The sequence below is a fragment of the Podarcis cretensis genome (assembly GCF_951804945.1).
Source record: "Podarcis cretensis genome assembly, chromosome: 7".
Taxonomy (NCBI): domain Eukaryota; kingdom Metazoa; phylum Chordata; class Lepidosauria; order Squamata; family Lacertidae; genus Podarcis; species Podarcis cretensis.
The window spans coordinates 89,166,984-89,187,730 of record NC_137176.1 but is presented as its reverse complement, the minus strand read 5'-3'; the positions used below and the strand labels follow the sequence as shown (position 1 = coordinate 89,187,730).

The 20,747-nt window shown below is 45.5% G+C and overlaps 1 protein-coding gene across 1 annotated transcript in view; it reads left to right on the top strand.

The window, feature by feature from the left end:
• TSNARE1 (t-SNARE domain containing 1) overlaps nucleotides 1-20,747 on the top strand; it is a 394,489-nt gene that overhangs the window by 196,711 nt on the left and 177,031 nt on the right. The window contains exons 6-7 of the mRNA XM_079984518.1: nucleotides 10,229-10,303; nucleotides 12,225-12,281. Of these exons, the coding sequence (XP_079840644.1) occupies nucleotides 10,229-10,303; nucleotides 12,225-12,281 (132 nt within the window). The remainder of the gene's footprint in view (nucleotides 1-10,228; nucleotides 10,304-12,224; nucleotides 12,282-20,747) is intronic.

The following is a 20,747-nucleotide window of genomic DNA, read 5'->3' as shown; positions in this document are numbered from 1 at the left end:
CCAATTGGAGAACAGCCTTTACCAAGGGTGTCATGGGCTTTGAAGACACTTGAACTCAGGGCAAAAGGGAGAAGAGGTGCTAAGAGGAAGGCACGTTTGGCAAACCCTCACCATGATCAACTCCCACCTGGAAACCTACTGTGGAAGGACGTGTGGATCCAGAATTGGCCTCCACAGTCACTTACAGACTCACTGTTAAAGCTATGTTCATGGAAGACATGGTTATGAGGGATCGCCAAAGAAGAAGACGACCCAGATAGAACAGGTTGCACAACACAAGAGCTACCAAGCTGCAAGTTACTTACAGTTGTCATGATCCGTCTAGAGATGTGTTGGATGGGATGGTTGGATCAGGAGTAAAAGTGAAAGTCAAAGTGCTGGAGTCTTATGGCTCAAGAGAGGGTAAAAGCAGATTGGGAAAGGCTTCTTCAGGTCCCCAGGATGACCAGGAGTTAACTAAGAGAGAGACTGTAAGCCTGTGGTTCTCAGACTCCACCCCCCTGGGCCACCCTTTGGGAATAAACATTGGCTCCTTCCACCCCAATTTTATATTTTTTTATTAGTTTTTTAGCATAACATTTTCAACAATTATTAAACATACTTTTATATCTTATACAATTTTTTGACTTCCATCAATCACATCTGAAAATTTTCCAATCTTTTTCACTTAATTTACATTTCTTACTTTCACTATTACATTTAAATATCATAACTAATATCTCTCTTCTTTCTCTTCTTTGCAATACTTCATATATTCTTCCTTACAAAACTTCTTGTAGTCCTACTAGCGTAATTTGTTGATTACAGTTGCTCTTCAAATAATTCATATACTTCTTCCAATCTTCTATAAATCTCTGGTCCTGCAGGTTTCGAATCCTTCCTGTCATTTTGTCCAATTCTGCGTAGTCCATCCATCCTAATTTTTTAACTGATAAAAAATACATGGGGGTGGGGTGGAGAGAAAACAACTCTTAGTAGAGCTTGATTTATAACATAGAGCACAACTACTTTATAATATGACCATGGTACATGAACGCAAAGAAGCCTTTCTCCTTTTTGGTCTTTCACATTTGCTGAAAATCCCTGTCCCATATCTACCCACATTCTGCAAATAAGAAGTGTTACTTTGATGCTGTGCTTGTTGTTGTTTAGTCGTTTGGTCGTGTCTGACTCTTCATGACCGCATGGACCAGAGCATGCCAGGCACTTCTGTCTTCCACTGCCTCCCGCAGTTTGGTCAAACTCATGCTGGTAGCTTTGAGAACACTGTCCAACCATCTCGTCCTTTGTCGTCCCCTTCTCCTTGTGCCCTCCATCTTTCCCAACATCAGGGTCTTTTCCAGGGAGTCTTCTCTTCTCATGAGGTGGCCAAAGTATTGGAGCCTCAGCTTCACAATCTGTCCTTCCAGTGAGCACTCAGGGCTAATTTACTTAAGAATGGATGTGTTTGATCTTCTTGCAGTCCATGGGACTCTCAAGAGTCTCCTCCAGCACCATAGTTCAAAAGCATCAATTCTTTGGTGATCAGCCTTCTTTATGGTCCAGCTCTCACTTCCATACACCACTACCGGGAAAACCATGGCTTTAACTATACGGACCTTTGTTGGCAAGGTGATGTCTCTGCTTTTTAAGATGCTGTCTAGGTTTGCCATCGCCTTTCTCCCAAGGAGCAGGCGTCTTTTAATTTTGTGACTGCTGTCGCCATCTGCAGTAATCAGGGAGCCCAAGAAAGTAAAATCTTTCACTGCCTCCATTTCTTCCCCTTCTATTTGCCAGGAGGTGATGGGCCCAGTTGCCATCATCTTCATTTTTTTGATGTTGAGCTTCAGACCATATTTTGCGCTCTCCTCTTTCACCCTCATTAAAAGGTTCTTTAATTCCTCCTCACTTTCTGCCATCAAGGTTGTGTCATCTGCATATCTGAGGTTGTTGATATTTCTTCCGGCAATCTTAATTCTGGCTTGGGATTCATCCAGCCCAGCCTTTCGCATGATGAATTCTGCATATTTGCATCAAGATGGCTGTTTTATGAGAGCAATGATCACATTTAGAGACCAGAACCTGGCCAAGTTTATTTACAGATCAAGATATATATTCTTAAAGGCCCAGATAAAAATTTTCAGATTTTTTGAAAACAAGGCACCTCCGAATCCTCTTCTGGAAGCTAAGCATGCTAATCCTAGTAAGGAGAAACAATCCCCCAAAACCCGGCCTGGTCTCCAGAAACAAGAGTCTCAAAAACCAAAAAGGAAAGATGCTCACCTGCAAGACCTGCAATTTCAAGCGAACGAAGATGAGGACCTCTTTTCCGTGGAAGAAAATACCTTAATCAGGCAATTTTGCCAATTTCTATCTCTAATACAAAATGAAATATTAGAAAGATTAGATATGCTAAGAATTAAGCTGGCTGGGAGAGGTATAAATAAGGAAATCAATGTTGACGCCCATAAAAAGGACCAGACTTCCTTTAATTTGAACCCTATACATGAACAAAACCCGGCGGCCTGTCGGCCACGTTACCTTCGGACAGTGGCTAAGATTAATCTACCTTCAATCAAGGAAGCCCAGCACACCGAAGAGTACACTACACCACCTTCAATAAGGAGAACCATCCCTAAGGTGAACTCACCAGGCTCTTGGGACAAGATGAGGTACCTAGACGAGGCAGAATTAGGCCACAATCAGGTACCGGAAGAATACCTACAGAAAGAGATAACACACTCCAAAGGCCCGGTGACCACTAACGTCAGTACTCAACATTTACCAGCCGAAACTATAGAACCTTTGGCCAGTTTGCCATGCATGGAGAACAATGGGACGGCTCACAAAAGAGTAATCCCTAAAAGTTCCTTGGGAAATAATTGACAATGACTAGACCAGAGGCAAATTCCAGCCGGTTCCCTACCTTCGCGGAAATTCGACATCAATAGAAATAAACAAGCTCAATCCTCACCCATAAATCAAGCAAAAGTAGTTCTTCCCTTGCAAGGCGCATCCAACCCACCCCAGAGCCTTAAAATTGTTTCCTGGAATGTTAACGGCTGGGCGACAAAGCAAATGGATCCTGAGGCAATAAACTTCATCTCTTCATTTGACATTGTGTGCCTCCAAGAGACCTGGTCCCAACAAAGTATCGCTCTCCCAAATTATTGTTCCTTTAACTCCTGTGCTCGCAAACTAGCCAACAGGGGTCGCCCTCAAGTTGGCCTCGCCTGTCTTATTTCAACCAGCTTATCCCTCACTATTTGCGAGGAACTTAAATCTTCCCCTTACTTCCTCACTATAAAGATCCACCTTCCAAAGACCAAAAGCCCATGGTTGATAACTACAGTATATCTGCCCCCAACAACTAATGATTCCGACCGTAATGAAAGGTGGTCTGAACTTTCGTCTTGGCTTCATGATCTTCAAACAACTAACCCAGGACTTCCTCAAATCCTCTTAGGCGACTTTAACACAAGAATAGGTCCCAATGACGATGCTATATTATCTCCCGCAGCACTCCTGGATAATCCCCTGCAGCCCCCCTGGGGAAACAGATGCTCTCTTGATCCCATAACAAATGCGTCGGGGAGGCTGATGGCCCAATTGGCCATTGAAAATGATCTCTGCATCGCAAATGGCAACGTTACTCCCTTGTCCTCGCAGCAGTTAACGTGCATTTCTTCCCGGGGAACCAGTGTTGTCGACTACATTCTATTGACGCCGGAGCTATTCTCAATCTCTACAAAAATGGAAGTGGCTGAATACTTTGGTGGCGACCACCTTCCATTGACTCTATTGTTAAACCTAATAGAGCCATTTTCAGTCCCCTCAAACTATAGTTCCACGGCATAAAGCTACCCTGTATACAAAACAAAGAAATGGACAAGCCTCAGTTCCTCTCTTGCTCTGGACATACAAAAATCATTTGATATGCCTGCAGTTCTCTCTGACTCAATTCTGCCCGCTGACCAATACCAGAAATTAATTGATGCTTTTTCAACAACTTTCATAACCACCACTTCGCCTACTCACCAACGCTTTTTCTCTGAATCACCGTGGTTTGACAAGGAATGTAAAGCCCTAAGAAGGCGAATTAGGAAAATGGTCAGAATCATCAAATTTTCCAACGACCCCCAAACCCGTGCAGAGCTTTTAGATACTAAAAGGGCATACAGAAACATGATTCATTGCAAGAAACAGCAACACATCTTTGAGGCTTGGTCCACTCTTCGTTCGGCTGTAGAGGGGCATGACTCCCGCTCCTTCTGGCGCTTAGTTAGGCCTTCGGCACCATTCAATTCAGCTACCTTGATTTCCGCTGACGAATGGATCGCCTACTTTTCAGCCAGTTTCGCTTCTCCAAATCATCTTACAGACCACCTTCAATCCTCGTTGGACCTTTGTTCCTGTTCTCTTAGTCCCACCTCCTCAGTAATCTTCACCTCAACCCGCATCTTCAACATCATAATGTCCATGCGAAGAAATAAGGCCCCCGGCCCAGACATGGTCCCGTTGGACCTTTTCCTGACTGATCCTCTTTGGTGGAGTGAACAGCTGACTCCTGTATTCACCGCTATCTCCTCCACCTTAGACATCCCCGACTCCTGGAGAGAAGCTACAATAGTTCTGATTTTCAAAGGCGGCCAGCCAAACATCCCTAGGAACTATCGCCCCATCAGCTTATTATCTATTCCGGGGAAAATATTTGCCGCTGTTTTACTGGAAGAACTTCTTTCATGGGTCCATGAGAGGAACATTTTACCGCCAGAACAGATTGGCTTCCGAAAGTCAGCATCAACCATGGACCACTGTCTAACTCTTTATCACCTTGCCAGTAAATACACTGCACCAAGGCAAGGCCACCTGTTTGCCGCTTTCATGGACTTGGAGGCCGCCTTTGATTCCATTCCTAGGCAGAGATTATGGTCCAAACTCGTCCATCTGGGAATTGATCCGCACCTCCTCTCCCTAATTATTTCCCTTTATTCAAACACCACAGCTCGTGTCCGAATTGGTCCCAACGGCTCCCTTACCGCTCCATTCCCAACGGCCAGGGGCGTCCGACAAGGTTGTCTCTTGGCCCCTTTACTGTTTAATCTCTATCTTCATGATGCTCTTTCCCCTTTGAAGCTAGCAACTAAGTATCCTCCTCATTTAGCAGGCCACCCCGTTGCTTCCCTTTTCTATGCAGATGATGCCGTCATCTTATCCAGAACAGCTGCGGACCTAGCAAATGCAGTTAATGCATTTATCGCCTATTGTAAGGCGGAAGCTCTTAATATTAATTATAAAAAATCGAAAGTCGTCCACTTCACTCGTTCCCGCAAACTCAAGCTGGAGCCGCTTAAGATCACAGGTGGCTACTTAGAAAAGGTAAAAGCCTTTAAATATCTAGGCTTAATATTTACCTATAATCTCTCCTGGACCACCCATCTACAATCTGCCTCTCTTGCTTCAACCACGACCTCTAATGCCATTGTCTGATTTTACCACCAGAAGGGCGGCAAACACCTTCCAGCAGCAATTCAAATATTTAATGCTAAAGTTGTCCCTAAATTACTATATGGCTGCGAAGTATGGACTACAGCAATATCAGGCAACTTGGATCGCCCACTTCACATGTTTTTGAGATCTCTTTCCGGCGTCCCGAGATGTGTCTCAGGTGCAGCCCTACGACTTGAGTTCGCCCAGCCCTCAATTGAAAAACGAGCATGGAGTCGAGCCATTTCCTATAGCTCCCACCTATTAGCATCGGATGCTCGAATTAGAGGTGGTTTCTCCAACCTGATCCTAAGAGATATTCATAATTCTCCTTGGAAAACTACAATTAATCTCAAACTCCACTCTCTTCTCAATTTGACCCGTAAAACTGTTTTTAACTTAGAGTGTATTAGCCCGGCGGCCCTACCTTCAATCAAAAAGAAGTTACAGCAACTTGATTTCTCTAACACAGCTTCCCATGCAAGAGGGCCGTGTTCAGGCTTAGCCCAAGCTATTCCACCCCCTGAAGGGATCCCTCTATACTGCTTCACAATTCCTTCGGAGGCTAAGCGAAGGGCCTTTACCTGTGCCCGTCTCAACTGTTTTCCTACAGCAGTTTTGTCGGGTCGCTATTCCAGAGCTCCCATCGCAAATAGAACATGCACCTGCAACGACATGGCTCTGGAGACTATGGAACATGTAATGCTCTTCTGTACCAACTGGACAGATGAAAGATCTCGGTTTCTAATTCCTCTCGTGAACAAGCTTCATCTCCCAATCCAGCCCTGGATAGTGTCCCTTCTTCTGCAGGATTCTGACTGTTGGATTACCGAGATGACAGCTAACTTCCTGCTTAGTGTGATGAAGAGGAAAGCGGCACCAACTTCTTTAACACCACAGTTGTAGTCGATATGCCGCACAATCGAACCTGTTTTTGCATTCTCTGCCACTCGATGTTTTAAATCCCCTGTCACTTTTGTTATCCTCGTATTCGCCTTGGACGATATCTACCTTTACCTCCCCCCCTATTTTATGTATATTATGCTATGGCCACACGGCTAATGCAATAATAAAGTTGTTGAGAATTCTGCATATAAGTTAAATAAGCAGGGAGGCAATATACAGCCTTGTCGTACTCCTTTCCCAATTTTGAACCAATCAGTTGTTCCATATCCAGTTCTAACTGTAGCTTCTTGTCCCACATAGAGATTTCTCAGGAGACAGATGAGGTGATCAGGCACTCCCATTTCTTTAAGAACTTGCCATAGTTTGCTGTGGTCGACACAGTCAAAGGCTTTTGCATAGTCAATGAAGCAGAAATAGATGTCTTTCTGGAACTCTCTAGCTTTCTCCATAATCCAGCGCATGTTTGCATGTTTGATGCTGTGCTATACGACACAATATTAGTAGTTCTATAGGTGGCCTGTTTTGCTGGGATGGCAGAGAGACAGGGACTTGGAGAGCCACCATAGATAGTTCTATTCTGATGTGTGTTTGTTCTAGGAACAGATAGGTAGCCGTGTTGGTCTGCCATAGTCAAAACAAAATAAAAAAAATTCCTTCCAGTAGCACCTTAAAGACCAACTAAGTTAGTTCTTGGTATGAGCTTTCGTGTGCATGCACACTTCTTCAGATACCTGGATGTATGTAACTGGAACTATGGAAGGCACCACACTGAGCCGCATGAAATGGAAGTCCAGGTATCTGAAGAAGTGAGCATGCACACGAAAGCTCATACCAAGAACTAACTTAGTTGGTCTTTAAGGTGCTACTGGAAGGAATTTTTTTATTTTGTTTTGTTCTAGGAAGTTAGTTTAAACTGCAAAGAACTGCCGTGCAACATTTGGCGATCAGAATAAGCTCTCCATCGGATTTCACATGTCTCCAAATGTAGCAACATAGCTCCCACAGTTTGGATGTACCAAAATGGAGATTTAATTAATGTTGTTGAAACCCCAAGATATGCACTTGTGTGAATAAACATATTTTGAGACTTAAAAATAAAATGAAACTCAGAAACAGAACTGCATGTCAGTATGGGTAAAAAAACAAAATGTGAGCCAGGATTGCTCAAGAGACTTGCCCATCCTTAGTTTTAAAGTGGTTCTGGTTAGGCTGAAGCATAGCTGGTGCAGATGTTGATAAATACATCAGAATAATTGTGGTTTAATTGTGTCTCAAGCAACCTGATGGAAGAGAGAGCACAGTCGAAGCAGAGACTGGTTAATAATCCATAATTTGGAGACTGAGAACGTTATGAGTGCACCAGAACAGTGTTGTTGTGGGAAATGTTTTTGCAAATTAGATTAATTCCAGAGAATTAGAGCATGCAAACTAGCTCTGGCCCTGCAGTTGATGAGTTCTAACACGGCTCTTTGTGTTTGACAAGTCCTGTGATGAGATTTCCTGGGTTGCTATCCAAGACTGGATAATAGTTACAAATCATGGTAGGAAATGCATCTCTAAATTACAGATAATAGAAACCATCATCAGCATTGTCAGCCTGCTGAATCAATAGATCATTTTGTTTCCGCTTTGTTTGGTTTCTTTTCTTGCACTGTCAGATATCGATCTCCCCGCAGCAGCCGAATAAATAGCAATTTTTCGAAAAACAAAACAAAAGCATTTTTATAATACATTGGCTAAGTAAAAAAAAAATGAAACTTTGAATGGCAATTCTTTAAGCTGTTTTCATTGTAATTATTGGTATATTTTCAGCAAATTTTGCATATGTATCTACAGTGGTACCTCGGGTTAAGTACTTAATCCGTTCCGGAGGTCCGTACTTAACCTGAAACTGTTCTTAACCTGAAGCACCACTTTAGCTAATGGGGCCTCCTGCTGCTGCTGCACCACCGGAGCACAATTTCTGTTCTAATCTTGAAGCAATTTTCTTAACCCGAGGTAATATTTCTGGGATAGCAGAGTCTGTAACCTGAAGCGTATGTAACCTGAGGTACCACTGTAGTTTTAATTCCCACTTTGCTGGGAGGAAACCATATAGTAGATGGCAAATGAGCTAGCAGTTACAAGAAGATAAGAAGAAACAGCTGGATGTGGCCAAGAAAGGCAACAACAACAACTACAACTACAACTACAACTACAACTACAACTACAACTACAACTACAACTACAACTACAACAACAACTACATGAAACACAAGGAGGCTTAAGGAAACTCAAGGAGACCCTCTGGGGTAGGTTAGGTTGAAAGTGAGTGACTGGTCAAGATGTCCAAGTCAGAATTTGAACCCTGGCCTCCCAGGTCCTAATCTGACACTCTATCTAACCACTATCCCACACTGGCTCTCTAGACAAGCATGTCACTCTCTGCCACCTTGGAATCAAGACTTCTCATTTGTCTTGCTCACAGCCATGCTGCAAATGGCTTGTTTACCTTGCGTAGCACAAATGCATTCATCTTCTGATGCCTCATGGCAGAGAATATATGTCTGATCCGTTTCTTCAACGGTGATCATGCTTTACTTGCCAAGGTTGCCTGCCCTATTCAGCACCGGTGCAATGTAAATGAAATCAGTCTTTCTTCCCCATCTGTCTTCGGGAGCGGCGTCCTCTAAATGCATTCAGAAACAGCTTCGACAAGGATTTGACACATTCACTCTGCGAGCGCCATTCAGGCAATTGTGCTTTTGAGATGCTCCACAGTAGAGTTTCTTCAAGCTGCATAGAATGGAATTCCCTTGTGTGTGCATTCGCTCAGGAGCTGGAAAAGGAACAAAATAATGTGGTCCAGTTGCACAATAACATCACTTCTTCACACACACACACACACACACACACACACACACGAACACACACACACTTAGCCCAGACAGGCCTATATGATGCTTCACAATCATGGCTCAATTTAAAGTCAGTTTAAAATACACTTGCTAATAATAATAATAATAATAATAATAATAATAATATGATTGGTTTTGTTTATAAATCACTTCCCAGGAAGAATCTGAAAGCAATTTCACATTTTTTATCATCATTATTGTTGTTGTTGTTCTACCACTCCTTGTGCGAAGGATAGCTCAGTTAGTAGAGTATGAGACTCTTAATCTCAGGGTCATAGTTTTGAGCCCCAAGTTTGGGCAAAATGATTCCTGCATTGCAAGAGAGAGACTGGGATAGTTTTTGTTTTGTTTCAAATAATTTTATAAGCTGTGTGTCTTTGTTTCTTAACTTAATCCTTTTACATTGTTTTGTATGATTTGTGGTATTTTATGTATTGTGATTCGCTGCTATTTGTATTGATTATAGATGAGTGATTCTTTATTGAAATAAGTGTAAACTGTCTAATTATTACTTGCCAATGTTTAATTTTAGTGTTTCCTATTGGATTCTAATGCTTTATTGCATATTGCTTTATTTGGTATAAGTTGTTTATTTTAAAGTTGTTGTGACTTTTTATATAGGATCTAATTATTACTATTAATGTTGATGTTTTATTATTAATTTTGTGTGTGTGTTGGAAGCCACCCAGAGTGGCTGGAGCAACTCAGCCAGATGGGCGGGGTATAAATATAATAGTAATACTACTACTACTACTAATAATAATAATAGATGAATATTAGACATGGTAAATTCTGTGCCGTGTTGCAGCTTCAGCCTAATATCAGCCTGGTGCTAATGTAATAAGTTTGAGGGTCAAGGGGCCTTAAGAATTTACTATCTCTGGTTAATTAGTGGCAGAAAAGCAATATCCTGTTATCTGCTAATGATGCTTGTTGATCTTCTTGTTTATCTTGTGTAGCAAGAACGACTTCAGTTGGACCGGCTGAAGAACCAGCTCTCTGATGCCATTCAGCGATATGGAACGGTGCAAAAGGTGATTATGAGTCTGTATCTAAAAAAAATAAATAAGCTGTGTTGGAATGGGTAGGAGTCCCTTTCCAGGGTGTTCTGAGTGATCACAAGATGATAACTTTACACAGAGAACCCTCTGAGGAAGGAGACGTGCAGAAAAGTCGGGACCAAAAACAAGCAGAGTGGTCTAAGAGTAGCCAAGAGGAGGCATCCGAGGTAGCATATTGGAGGCCGACAGTTCAGAGAGATGTAAAAAGGTAAAGGTAAAGGGACCCCTGACCATTAGGTCCAGTCGTGGCCGACTCTGGGGTTGCAGCACTCATCTTACTTTACTGGCCGAGGGAGCCGGCGTACAGCTTCTGGGTCATGTGGCCAGCATGACTAAGCTGCAGCGCACAGAAACGCCGTTTACCTTCCCGCCGGAGCGGTTCCTATTTATCTACTTGCACTTTGACGTGCTTTCAAACTGCTAGGTTGGCAGGAGCTGGGACCAAGCAACGGGAGCTCACCCCGTCACGGGGATTCACAGTGCAAAGAAATGGCCAGGGATTTCAAATCTTCCTAAGCCAGGAACTTAGCCTAAAAGAACCTCCCAACTTGGAAGCAAGTTGCTGAGATTGAAAGGTGAACTCCAAGGCTAAGGCTTTGCATAGGCAGGTAGGGAGCTGCACTAATTCCCTGGCCTGCTTCATGTCACACTAAACCATGGATTCACGCCAATGCATGGGCTGCTGGAGAGGAGGTCCCGGGTAGGTTTCAGCTCATAGTCAACTTGCCAAGCCAAGCTGGCATTTAGCTGAATGAAGCAGCATGGCAAAACAACATGGGTGGAGGTGAAATATCCTTTTCTGGAGCCTGCATAATCATGAAGAGCACTCTGGCAATGAGGATCTTTTGTACGTTTCCCGAATTTGGTCCCCTTTCTTAGCTCTTCATTTCCATCACCTAACTCATCTCTGGCAACTCCCTATGGTTCCACCTCAACAGAGTGTTGGTCACTTTCCATTCTGCACGAACCTGTATATTACGGTAGTTCCTATTCCAATCCCTGCCAGAATTCTCCTTATTTGTTTAGGGTTGTGTCCAAGAGTGCCATTCTGCTTGCACAGAAGTCAGCAGAGATCCTCTCCCTTCTCTCCTCTTCCTTTCCCCCACAAAATCTCATCCAGAGGGTTGAAGAACACTCCAGAACAGTTCAGGGAGAAATGAAGGGGACACCCCATTGCATGAGTTGAACCCTAAGTGTACAGCATTGGACACAGCCATGATTATTTACCCAACTATCACACTTTTCCTCCAATGGTGGTGTACATGGTTCTCCCCTTTCCTCTTTTATCATTACAACAACCCAGTGATGTAGGCTAGGCTGAGATGATGGCTGGCCCAAGGTCAGTGGTTCTCACCTGTTGAGGCTTGAGCTGTTTTATTCCCTTCCTGATCATAAATCTGGATTGGCATATCTGGAGAGAATGTATTCAATGACACCAGTCATTGGTGTCATTGAATACATTCTGCAATTCTCGTTCAGCCATGCATATTCCATCAGAACCTACACAGGCGGTTTTCCACCTATATATTTATTTTTAATAAATTACAATGTGCCAAAATTATCCATTGCATATTCCCGCTCCCTGAGTGGGAATGGTTGTGTCAGGGAGCTGTTGTTGAGTGGCAAATTGCTATTTCCCCACACTTGGGGCTGTCACTTTTTAAATGCATGCTTTGCTTTTGATAACCCTGTCGCCCTTGAAGTTAAAATTACTTCTGATTTCTCAAAAGGCCTACCCTTTCAAAGCACCCCCCCTTTCCTAAATTATAGGGTTAGCTCATCCCCCAATATTCCATTCTCTGTGTGTGCGCGAGCATACACACACACACACACACACACACAAGTTTCTAATGCATTTCAGTTCTGACCACTAATTCTGTTATTGTATTTCCAGAAAATCGCCGAGAAGTCAAAAGCTCTGCTTCCCATGGGACATAGTAGTAGGAAGCAGGTAAGCACAGTATTTGTTCAATACATTTTGAACCGATATGCCAACCTCTAATTTTCTTCTTGGTAACACACACCAAATGTTTAGCAAGGTGCAAAACATCTCATTGAAATCCCTCCCTTCTCCTGCATTGCAAGGACTTCCAGATTTTTTTATCCCTCTCTGTATCATCTTGACCTGCAAACTAATGAAAGTGGGTGTGTGGGTGTGGATTATTTGAACCATAGAACCTGGTGGACGGTCCTCCTAGGTCCTCCTCCAGAAGAGACTGGGGTGAAGGCTAAACTGCTAGAGCCCAGCAGCCCTTCCAGATTTTTTTATCCCTCTCTGTATCATCTTGACCTGCAAACTAATGAAAGTGGGTGTGTGGGTGTGGATTATTTGAACCATAGAACCTGGTGGACGGTCCTCCTAGGTCCTCCTCCAGAAGAGACTGGGGTGAAGGCTAAACTGCTAGAGCCCAGCAGCCCTTCCAGATTTTTTTATCCCTCTCTGTATCATCTTGACCTGCAAACTAATGAAAGTGGTTGTGTGGGTGTGGATTATTTGAACCATAGAACCTGGTGGACGGTCCTCCTAGGTCCTCCTCCAGAAGAGACTGGGGTGAAGGCCAAACTGCTAGAGCCCACCAGCTTGGAGAAGATGGGTTGGGTCTCTTTCGTGGCATTTTCAGTCATTCTGGGTGAGCTCTGTGGGTGAAGCTGATCCCAGAGGTCTCTATAGTTATAACTATGAAGTCTTTATAATTTGCAACACATAGAATAGCTGTGAACTTCAATAAGATGTGGCAATGACCACCACTTTAGGCAGCTTTAACCCAGGTAGTGTAAGGCTCATACTCACCAACATTTCTCAGATGAATATAGGGACATTTCTCACTCCCCCACACAACTGATCCTCCTTGACCCACCCCCATTTTTAGTGTCCCCCATAAGAGGAATTCCTATCAGAAGAAGGGCGCGTGCTATCAGCACTGCACCAATAGGACACAGCAAACACACCCTCTACTGCCCTGAGAAAATCCCAGTTTTATTCTATTTTATTCTTTGGTAGATTTACAAAAAGGAAACACACACAGCAATCAATTTGGGAAAGGTGCAAGATTAGACATGTACAGTGGTGCCCCGCAAGACGAATGCCTCGCAAGACGAAAAACCCGCTAGATGAAAGGGTTTTCCATTTTTCGAGGTGCTTCGCAAGACGAATTTCCCTATGGGCTTGCTTTGCAAGATGAAAACGTCTTGCGAGTCTTGCGAGTTTTTTCCCTTCCCCCCCCTTTATCTAAGCCGCTAAGCCGCTAATAGCCGCTAATAGGGATGCTTCGCAAGACGAAAAAACCGCTAGACGAGACTCGCGGAACGGATTATTTTCGTCTTGCGAGGCACCACTGTATGTGCAAAGCTGCTATTATTATTATTATTATTATTATTATTATTATTATTATTCCCCACCCATCTTGCTGGGTTGCCCCACCCACTCTTGGCAGCTTCCAACAAATATAAAAGCATAACAAAGCATCAAACATTAAAAGCCTCCCAATACAGGGCTGCCTTCAGATGTCTTCTAAAAGTTGTATAGTTCTTTATTTCCTTGACATCTGAAGGGAGGGCATTCCAAAGGGTGGGTGCCACTACCGAGAAGGCCCTCTGCCTGGTTCCCTGTAACTTGGCTTCTTGCAGTGAGGGAACCACCAGAAGGCCCTCGGAGCTGGACCTCAGTGTCCGGGCAGAACGATGGAGGTGGAGACACTCCTTCAGGTATACTGGACTGAGGCCATTTAGGGCTTTAAAGGTCAGCACCAACACTTTGAATTGTGCTTGGAAACGTACCGGGAGCCAATGTAGGCCCATATATCCTCTGTTGCCCCTGTTAAAGGTAGCAGTGCTTCTGACTGCCAGTTGCTGGAAATCACAGAAGGGGAGAGCCCTCTTGTGCTTGGATCCTGCTTGTGGTGTTCCAGTTGAAAGGGAAAAAAAATAAATACATGTGGGTTCTTTTCTGTTGAGACTTTTAAAAAAGGATTCCATCTCTGTGCCTTTATGCTTTTCCACACATGCCCATCTGCATCTATTATCCATTCTTGATTTCCCTTTCTTTTTTTTATCTATTTTCCCTCTTCCTTCCTCCGCAAAGCAAAATAAAGCAAGGGAATTGAGGGCTTTGAAAGCTGCCTTTAATGCACCATTACTGTTGATTTTATTTTCTCTCATGTACAACAGCCAGGGACTTTGCAAAGCACAGCTCCCCACAGCACCAGTAATTTTGGTGCATTGTGCATCTATTGAAGCAGTAAAGTTAACATCCTGTATAACAAATGGAAGAGTCCACATTTATTCTGAGGTGGGAGACAGCTTGCTGTTCCTTGGAGACTGTGAGCCTGAATGTCTCTCCGCCGGTGTTCATGAAATGTATTGCTTTTTCACACAATAGGGGGGGGGGGGAGTTGGGTTCGTTTGTGTCATAATAGGTCCCAGCTGGTCCCTGGACTGAAAAGGACCAATTGATATCGCTCGAGAGATGGACTGATGACATATGTTGAACAGTTTGCCATCTGCGGTGAAACTGACCTAAGTCTTGAAGTGTAAATAGACAGAGTGGCAAACAGTGTGACTCTTTGCAACCCAAGTTTTTCATCTTCCTGGGAGGCTCAAAACATGGAACAAGGAGACTGAGAGGAGATAGGATAGCCATCTTCAAATATCTAAAGGGCTGACACATGGGAAATGAAGCAAACTAATAGATTCAAGTTATAAGAAAGGAGATTCTGGCTATATAAGAGGAATAACTTTCTGAAGGTAGTGTTTGGATGGTTGTCTGTCGGGAATTATTTAGCTGTGATTGCTGCATGGCTGGTGGATTAGACTAGATCAGGCATGTCTAACGGGTCGATTGCGATCGACAGGTCAATCGCCGGTGTGCTCCAGGTCGATTGCTGGATGAAATAAATATGGAGGGGAAAGCTCAACAACTCTTGGCAACCCTCCCCCCAAAAAGCTCAAAAACTCTTGGCAACGACAAAGGGTAGATCACTGCCAGTATTTTTTTTAAAAAAAACAATAATAATACTGGCAGTAGAGCGCAGTCTCTTGGGAGTTGGATGTGCCTGGACTAGATGATTGTGCTTTGAGGCTCTTCCCCTGAAACATAATTCACACTGACACATAATTTTAGTTTAAGTTATTGGGCAAAATTTAGGCCACAACTTTATTGACTACAGTAAAGTGAGCGCTGTTGGCTTAGGCATTGGCAACAGACTATATTTGACTCCTGCCTCTCTGGCTGGAAGTCTGAAAGGGTAAATGTAATGTTTCCAAGGGGTTGCTCGAGAGCAGCAGGCAAATATCTCCCTGCTTGGCTGTGAAGCCTTGCTTTTGCTGCCAAAATAAACCTTATCTGTCCGGAGCGCCACTCTCTCATGGCTAACTCAATTGCTGGCAGTATCTGTGAGTGGGCGGTTCCTAAACTTTCCCCAGCAAAGCAGCTTCTTGACGCCCAGTCTGCGCCTCCCCTCTCTGCACGGATGCTTTCTGCTCAAGGGGGGCATGGGTAATGGAGGACCCCTCTCCTCCCCACTTTGCCCAGGCAAGGTGTCCTAGCACCGCCTCGCCTCTCCCGACTCATGCAGCTCCTCTCCACTGGAGGCGTGTTTACTCTCCTCCATTGAAGAGAAGAGGAGCTGCTTCCCAGGATCCCTGGACGCTCTCTATAATCCATTCAGCTTTTCCTCTCTCCCTCCTGAACCATGGCAGTTCCCTGACAGTAAACACCAAACGAGGGAGCAACATCGATGAAGACCAACGAAGCTCACCCCGGGGTTCCTGTGGTCCTGGCATGGCCCTAGCCCCTCAAGCGGACTTCGGACAAGATCCAGGACCCCCAGATTCCTTTACCGGAATACCCTTATCCATGGAGGGGCAGGTGATGGCCGCACCTCCCCTCCCACACACCTCAATAAGCCAATGCCTCACCATCAAACCTTACAAAGTTGTGACGATTGCTAAGGGGGTAGGCGAAAACCAAGTGGCCACATCCAATCTGCCAAATGGAAAAATTCCTACCCAGGCCCTGCTCCAAAGCAGGCGACCCAATCCAAAGCAAGGCCAAAGCAGCAGCACCTAAAATTAGGGAGGGAGGGCAGGTGTTCGGCAGCACAAATGCAAGTACCCCCAGTTACGCGGCGCTGCTGCTTTTATAGGCCCCAGGAATCGCACCAACTGCCCTGATTGGCCCAAACAGCCTGGCGTGATCCCGGGGCCCAATGGTTAAGGCTTGGGCCATGCCGTGCAACAACTCTCCCTGCGGGGGTGCCTTAGGGGTCCGTGCACAACCAGGACCCTCATTAAAGAGGATCCCACCACCTCCAAAATCCTAGCAGCATATCTTGTTGACATCCGGTAAAGCTAAACGTTGAATGTTTCCGGACGGGTGAAAGAAAGTCCTTCTTCACGCAGTGCATAGTTTAAACTGCAGAACTCCCTCCCACAGGAGGCAGTGATGGTTACCAAGTTGGATGGTTTTAAAAGAGGACGAGACAGATTCATGGAGGAGATGGCTATCGATGGCTATTCCTCCACAATTGGAGGCAGCAATGCTTCTGAATAGCAGTTGCTGGAAGCCGCAAGAGGGGAGAGCGCTCTTCTGCTCGAATCCTGTCTCTGGGTTTCCCACGGGCAGATATCTGGTCAGTCACCAGGAGAACAAGATGCTGGACTAGATGGGCCAGTGGCGTGATCCAGTAGGTTAATCTTACCTGCTTAAGGGTGTTCCATAGTGCAGAAAATGCCAGGGGCACAGGATTTTAGGGACTGAGTGCCACACCAGGGAGGAATCGGGTGCCATCGGTTAGGGCTGTGCTGACATTGCTGTGCTTGTCCTGCAGACGATGATCGCAATGTGTGGTGTGCTGTCTTCAAACAGAGCAATTGTGGATTTGCTGGAGGGGTGGCGAAGGGAGAGGTGGTGACTGAGTGACTGCGATTCTCTCCGCAATCCACGTGAACTCTCCTCTTCCCCGTCTCTCAACCAAAGCTGCCTCTGCGACGGCTTTAAATCAAGGCTTTCCCCCTGCCAAAAGAGGTCACACGGTTACCGGAGAAATAAATGGGAAGCCTCATCCGGCCTGTCATCTCATTTCGATGTGAAATGCAGCATTATTTTAATACCCACAGAAATGGATTATGGAAGGGGAGGGAAATTGCATTCTCCTAAACCTTCTTTGGCGATGGCATTTGTAACATGATTAAAGGTGAGCACTGCCAGGCCTGCTTCCCCTCCTGTCTCTTCCACTTGCTTCTTCCACCCCAGAAAAAAAAAAAAATTCTGAAAGCAGGTAGTAGTAGTAACAACAACAACAACAACAACAACTTATTGATACCCCGCTGTCAGGGAACTGCCATCGGAGCCAGAGGAGGAGGGGGGGCTCCAGAGGGATGCCGGAGAGCGTCCCAGGAGGGAGAGAGGCAGCCCATCTGCGGGGGAAGGAAATCAGCGTAGCACCAGTGGAGAAGGGAGGCAGGTGGGGGAATCGGAGAGAAGGCTCCATGACTCCTCGCTGGAGACCAGCGGGGAGAGCACGGGTCCTCCACTGCCCACACCCTCCCTGCGCAGAAGACTTCCACACAGGGAGAGTAGGAGGAGACTTGGCGTCAAAGAACTTCTTTGCTGGAAGAAGTTCAAGAAACGCCCACTGACGGATTCTGCCAGCGATTGAGACAGCCACGGATGGGTGGCTGTCCGGACAGAAAGGGTTCACCCAGGTGACTCAGCCAGGTGTGGCGACGACTTACGCATGAGCAACCCCTAGAACCATTACACCCGCCCATCTGGCTGAGTTTTCCCAGCCACTCTGGGCGGCTTCCAACAGAATATTAAAATACAATAGCCTGCCAAACATTAAAAGCTTCCCTAAACAGGACTGCCTTCAGATGTCTTCTAAAAGTCTGGTAGTTGTTTTTCCCTTTGACATCTGGTGGGAGGGCGTTCCACAGGGCGGGTGCCACTACCGAGAAGGCCATCTGCCTGGTTCCCTGTAACTTGGGTTCTCACAGGTAAGGTGACCCCTTAGGCCGCAGAAGGGAACATAGCAGCCTCAGAGAAAGGGCATGGACACAGCCAGATGCAATCGTAGAGACGGAAGGGTTATCTAGAGCAACCACCAGAAATGCAAGGATGGCAGCTAAAGGATCCCAGCAGATGGTCACCCAACCTCTTCTTTGAAACCTCTGAGGAAGGAGAGTGGGGGAAGCTACAGCTCTTGGGATATATGTGTGTGTGTGTGTTTGGACTACAGTTCCCATTATCCCTGGTCCTTACTATTCTGGTTGGAGAGTGATGGGAGAGAGCTACTGTTCAACAACATCAGAAAGTCTGCAGACTCCCTGTGTATTGCCAAACCATATAGTCATGGTCCAAAACGAGATGGTCAGGCCTGTGGCCATGCAGAGCCGAGTCCGTCCCATCAGATGTCAAGGAAATAAACAGCTATCAGAGGACTTTCAGAAGACCTCTGAAGGCAGCCCTGTTTAGGGAAGTTTGAAGTTTTATTCTGTTTTTAATGTTCTGTTGGAAGCTGCCCAGTGTGGCTGGGGAAACCCAGCCAGATGGGCGAGGTCAAAATAAATTGTTGTTATTGTTGTGGTTGTTGTTGTTATTGTTATCCCACCTTTGTAGACACCAACCTCCCACATTCAGGACTCGAGAACTGTAAGCCAACCCGCATATTTGGGTGCCTAGAGTCCCCCCCGCCACTGCCTTCTCCTGCCTTGTTCCTTTTAATGCTTCATTACCATTTCCTCCTGCTGCTCATTTCCCTTGCCTCATTTCTAGCTCTCCAACTCCCAGAGCACCCCGCCCCTGGCATAAACCCACCGGAGAAAGATCTAAGTTTGCACAGATTTCCCTTTAATCACCGTTTAACTTGTTAAAACGGAATCTCGCCAGAGGTAAAGTTCCCCAACCTCTCGAGAGCTCTCTGGACATCACTGGAATTCCAATTAACTGTAGCCAAGAGAAATCTGCAGAAGGGAAAATATCCACTATAAGCAGGAAATCACATTCTCTTCTGGTTGCCCCCGCCTCATTTCCCCCTCTCCTCTTTAAAGGTCTCTCCTCCCTCTCTCTCTCTCTCTCTCCCCCTTCCCCAAGTATCAGAGCTTAGTGGTTTGGAGGGAATCCCCTGTTATGTAAGTGTGCATTAACAGGAACAGAAAACAGGCTGATTCCTTGTTTAGATGGAGAGGGTGACGCAGCTCTAAAGCTGAAGGTGATCTGTTTTGAAAACATGGAAGATCCTGGGTTCAGATGGCAACGTATATTCAACACAAAAAAACAGCGACAATTTGTTGTTGACAAAGGACAGCTGGACATATGTTGTTGTTGTTTAGTCGTTTAGACATGTCTGACTCTTCGTGACCCCATGGACCAGAGCATGCCAGGCACTCCTGTCTTCCACTGCCTCCTGCAGTTTGGTCAAACTCATGCTGGTAGCTTCAAGAACACTGTCCAACCATTTCGTTCTCTGTCGTCCCCTTCTCCTTGTGCCCTCCATCTTTCCCAACATCAGGGTCTTTTTCAGGGAGTCTTCTCTTCTCATGAGGTGGCCAAAGCATTGGAGCCTCAGCTTCAGGATCTGTCCTTCCAGTGAGCACTCAGGGCTGATTTCCTTCAGAATGGAGAGGTTTGATCTTCTTGCAGTCCATGGGACTCTCAAGAGTCTCCTCCAGCACCAGAATTCAAAAGCATCCATTCTTCAGCGATCAGCCTTCTTTATGGTCCAGCTCTCACTTCCTTACATCACTACTGGGAAAACCATTGCTTTAACTATACAGACCTTTGTTGGCAAGGTGACAGCTGGACAGATAGAGGGTCCCATTACCTTCAGTAGCTTAAAAGGTAAAGGTAAAGGTACCCCTGCCCGTACGGGCCAGTCTTGACAGACTCTGGGGTTGTGCGCCCATCTCACTTAAGAGGCCAGGGGCCAGCGCTGTCCAGAGACACTTCCGGGTCACGTGGCCAGCGTGACATCGCTGCTCTGGCGAGCCAGAGCCGCACACGGAAACACCGTTTACCTTCCCGCTGGTAAGCGGTCCCTATTTATCTACTTGCACCCGGAGGTGCTTTCGAACTGCTAGGTTGGCAGGCGCTGGGACCGAGCAGCGGGAGCGCACCCCGCCGCAGGGATTCGAACCGCCGACCTTTCGATCGGCAAGTCCTAGGCGCTGAGGCTTTAACCTTTAGCGCCACCTGCGTCCCCTCTTCAGTAGCTTAGGGCCTCGTCAAACCTCAATCTGGTCCTGTTCACGACGATCTCTACTCCTACTTTTGTCTTCCTTCTCATTCTCCTTTTCCCCAAACTCTCTCTTTCTCCTCCTCCTCTTGTGTTGGGGCTCTTCCAAAGATAAGATTCAGGAGCACAGAACAATTAAGAAGACTCCTGTGACATATGTTTTCCCCTCGCTTATATATATATAT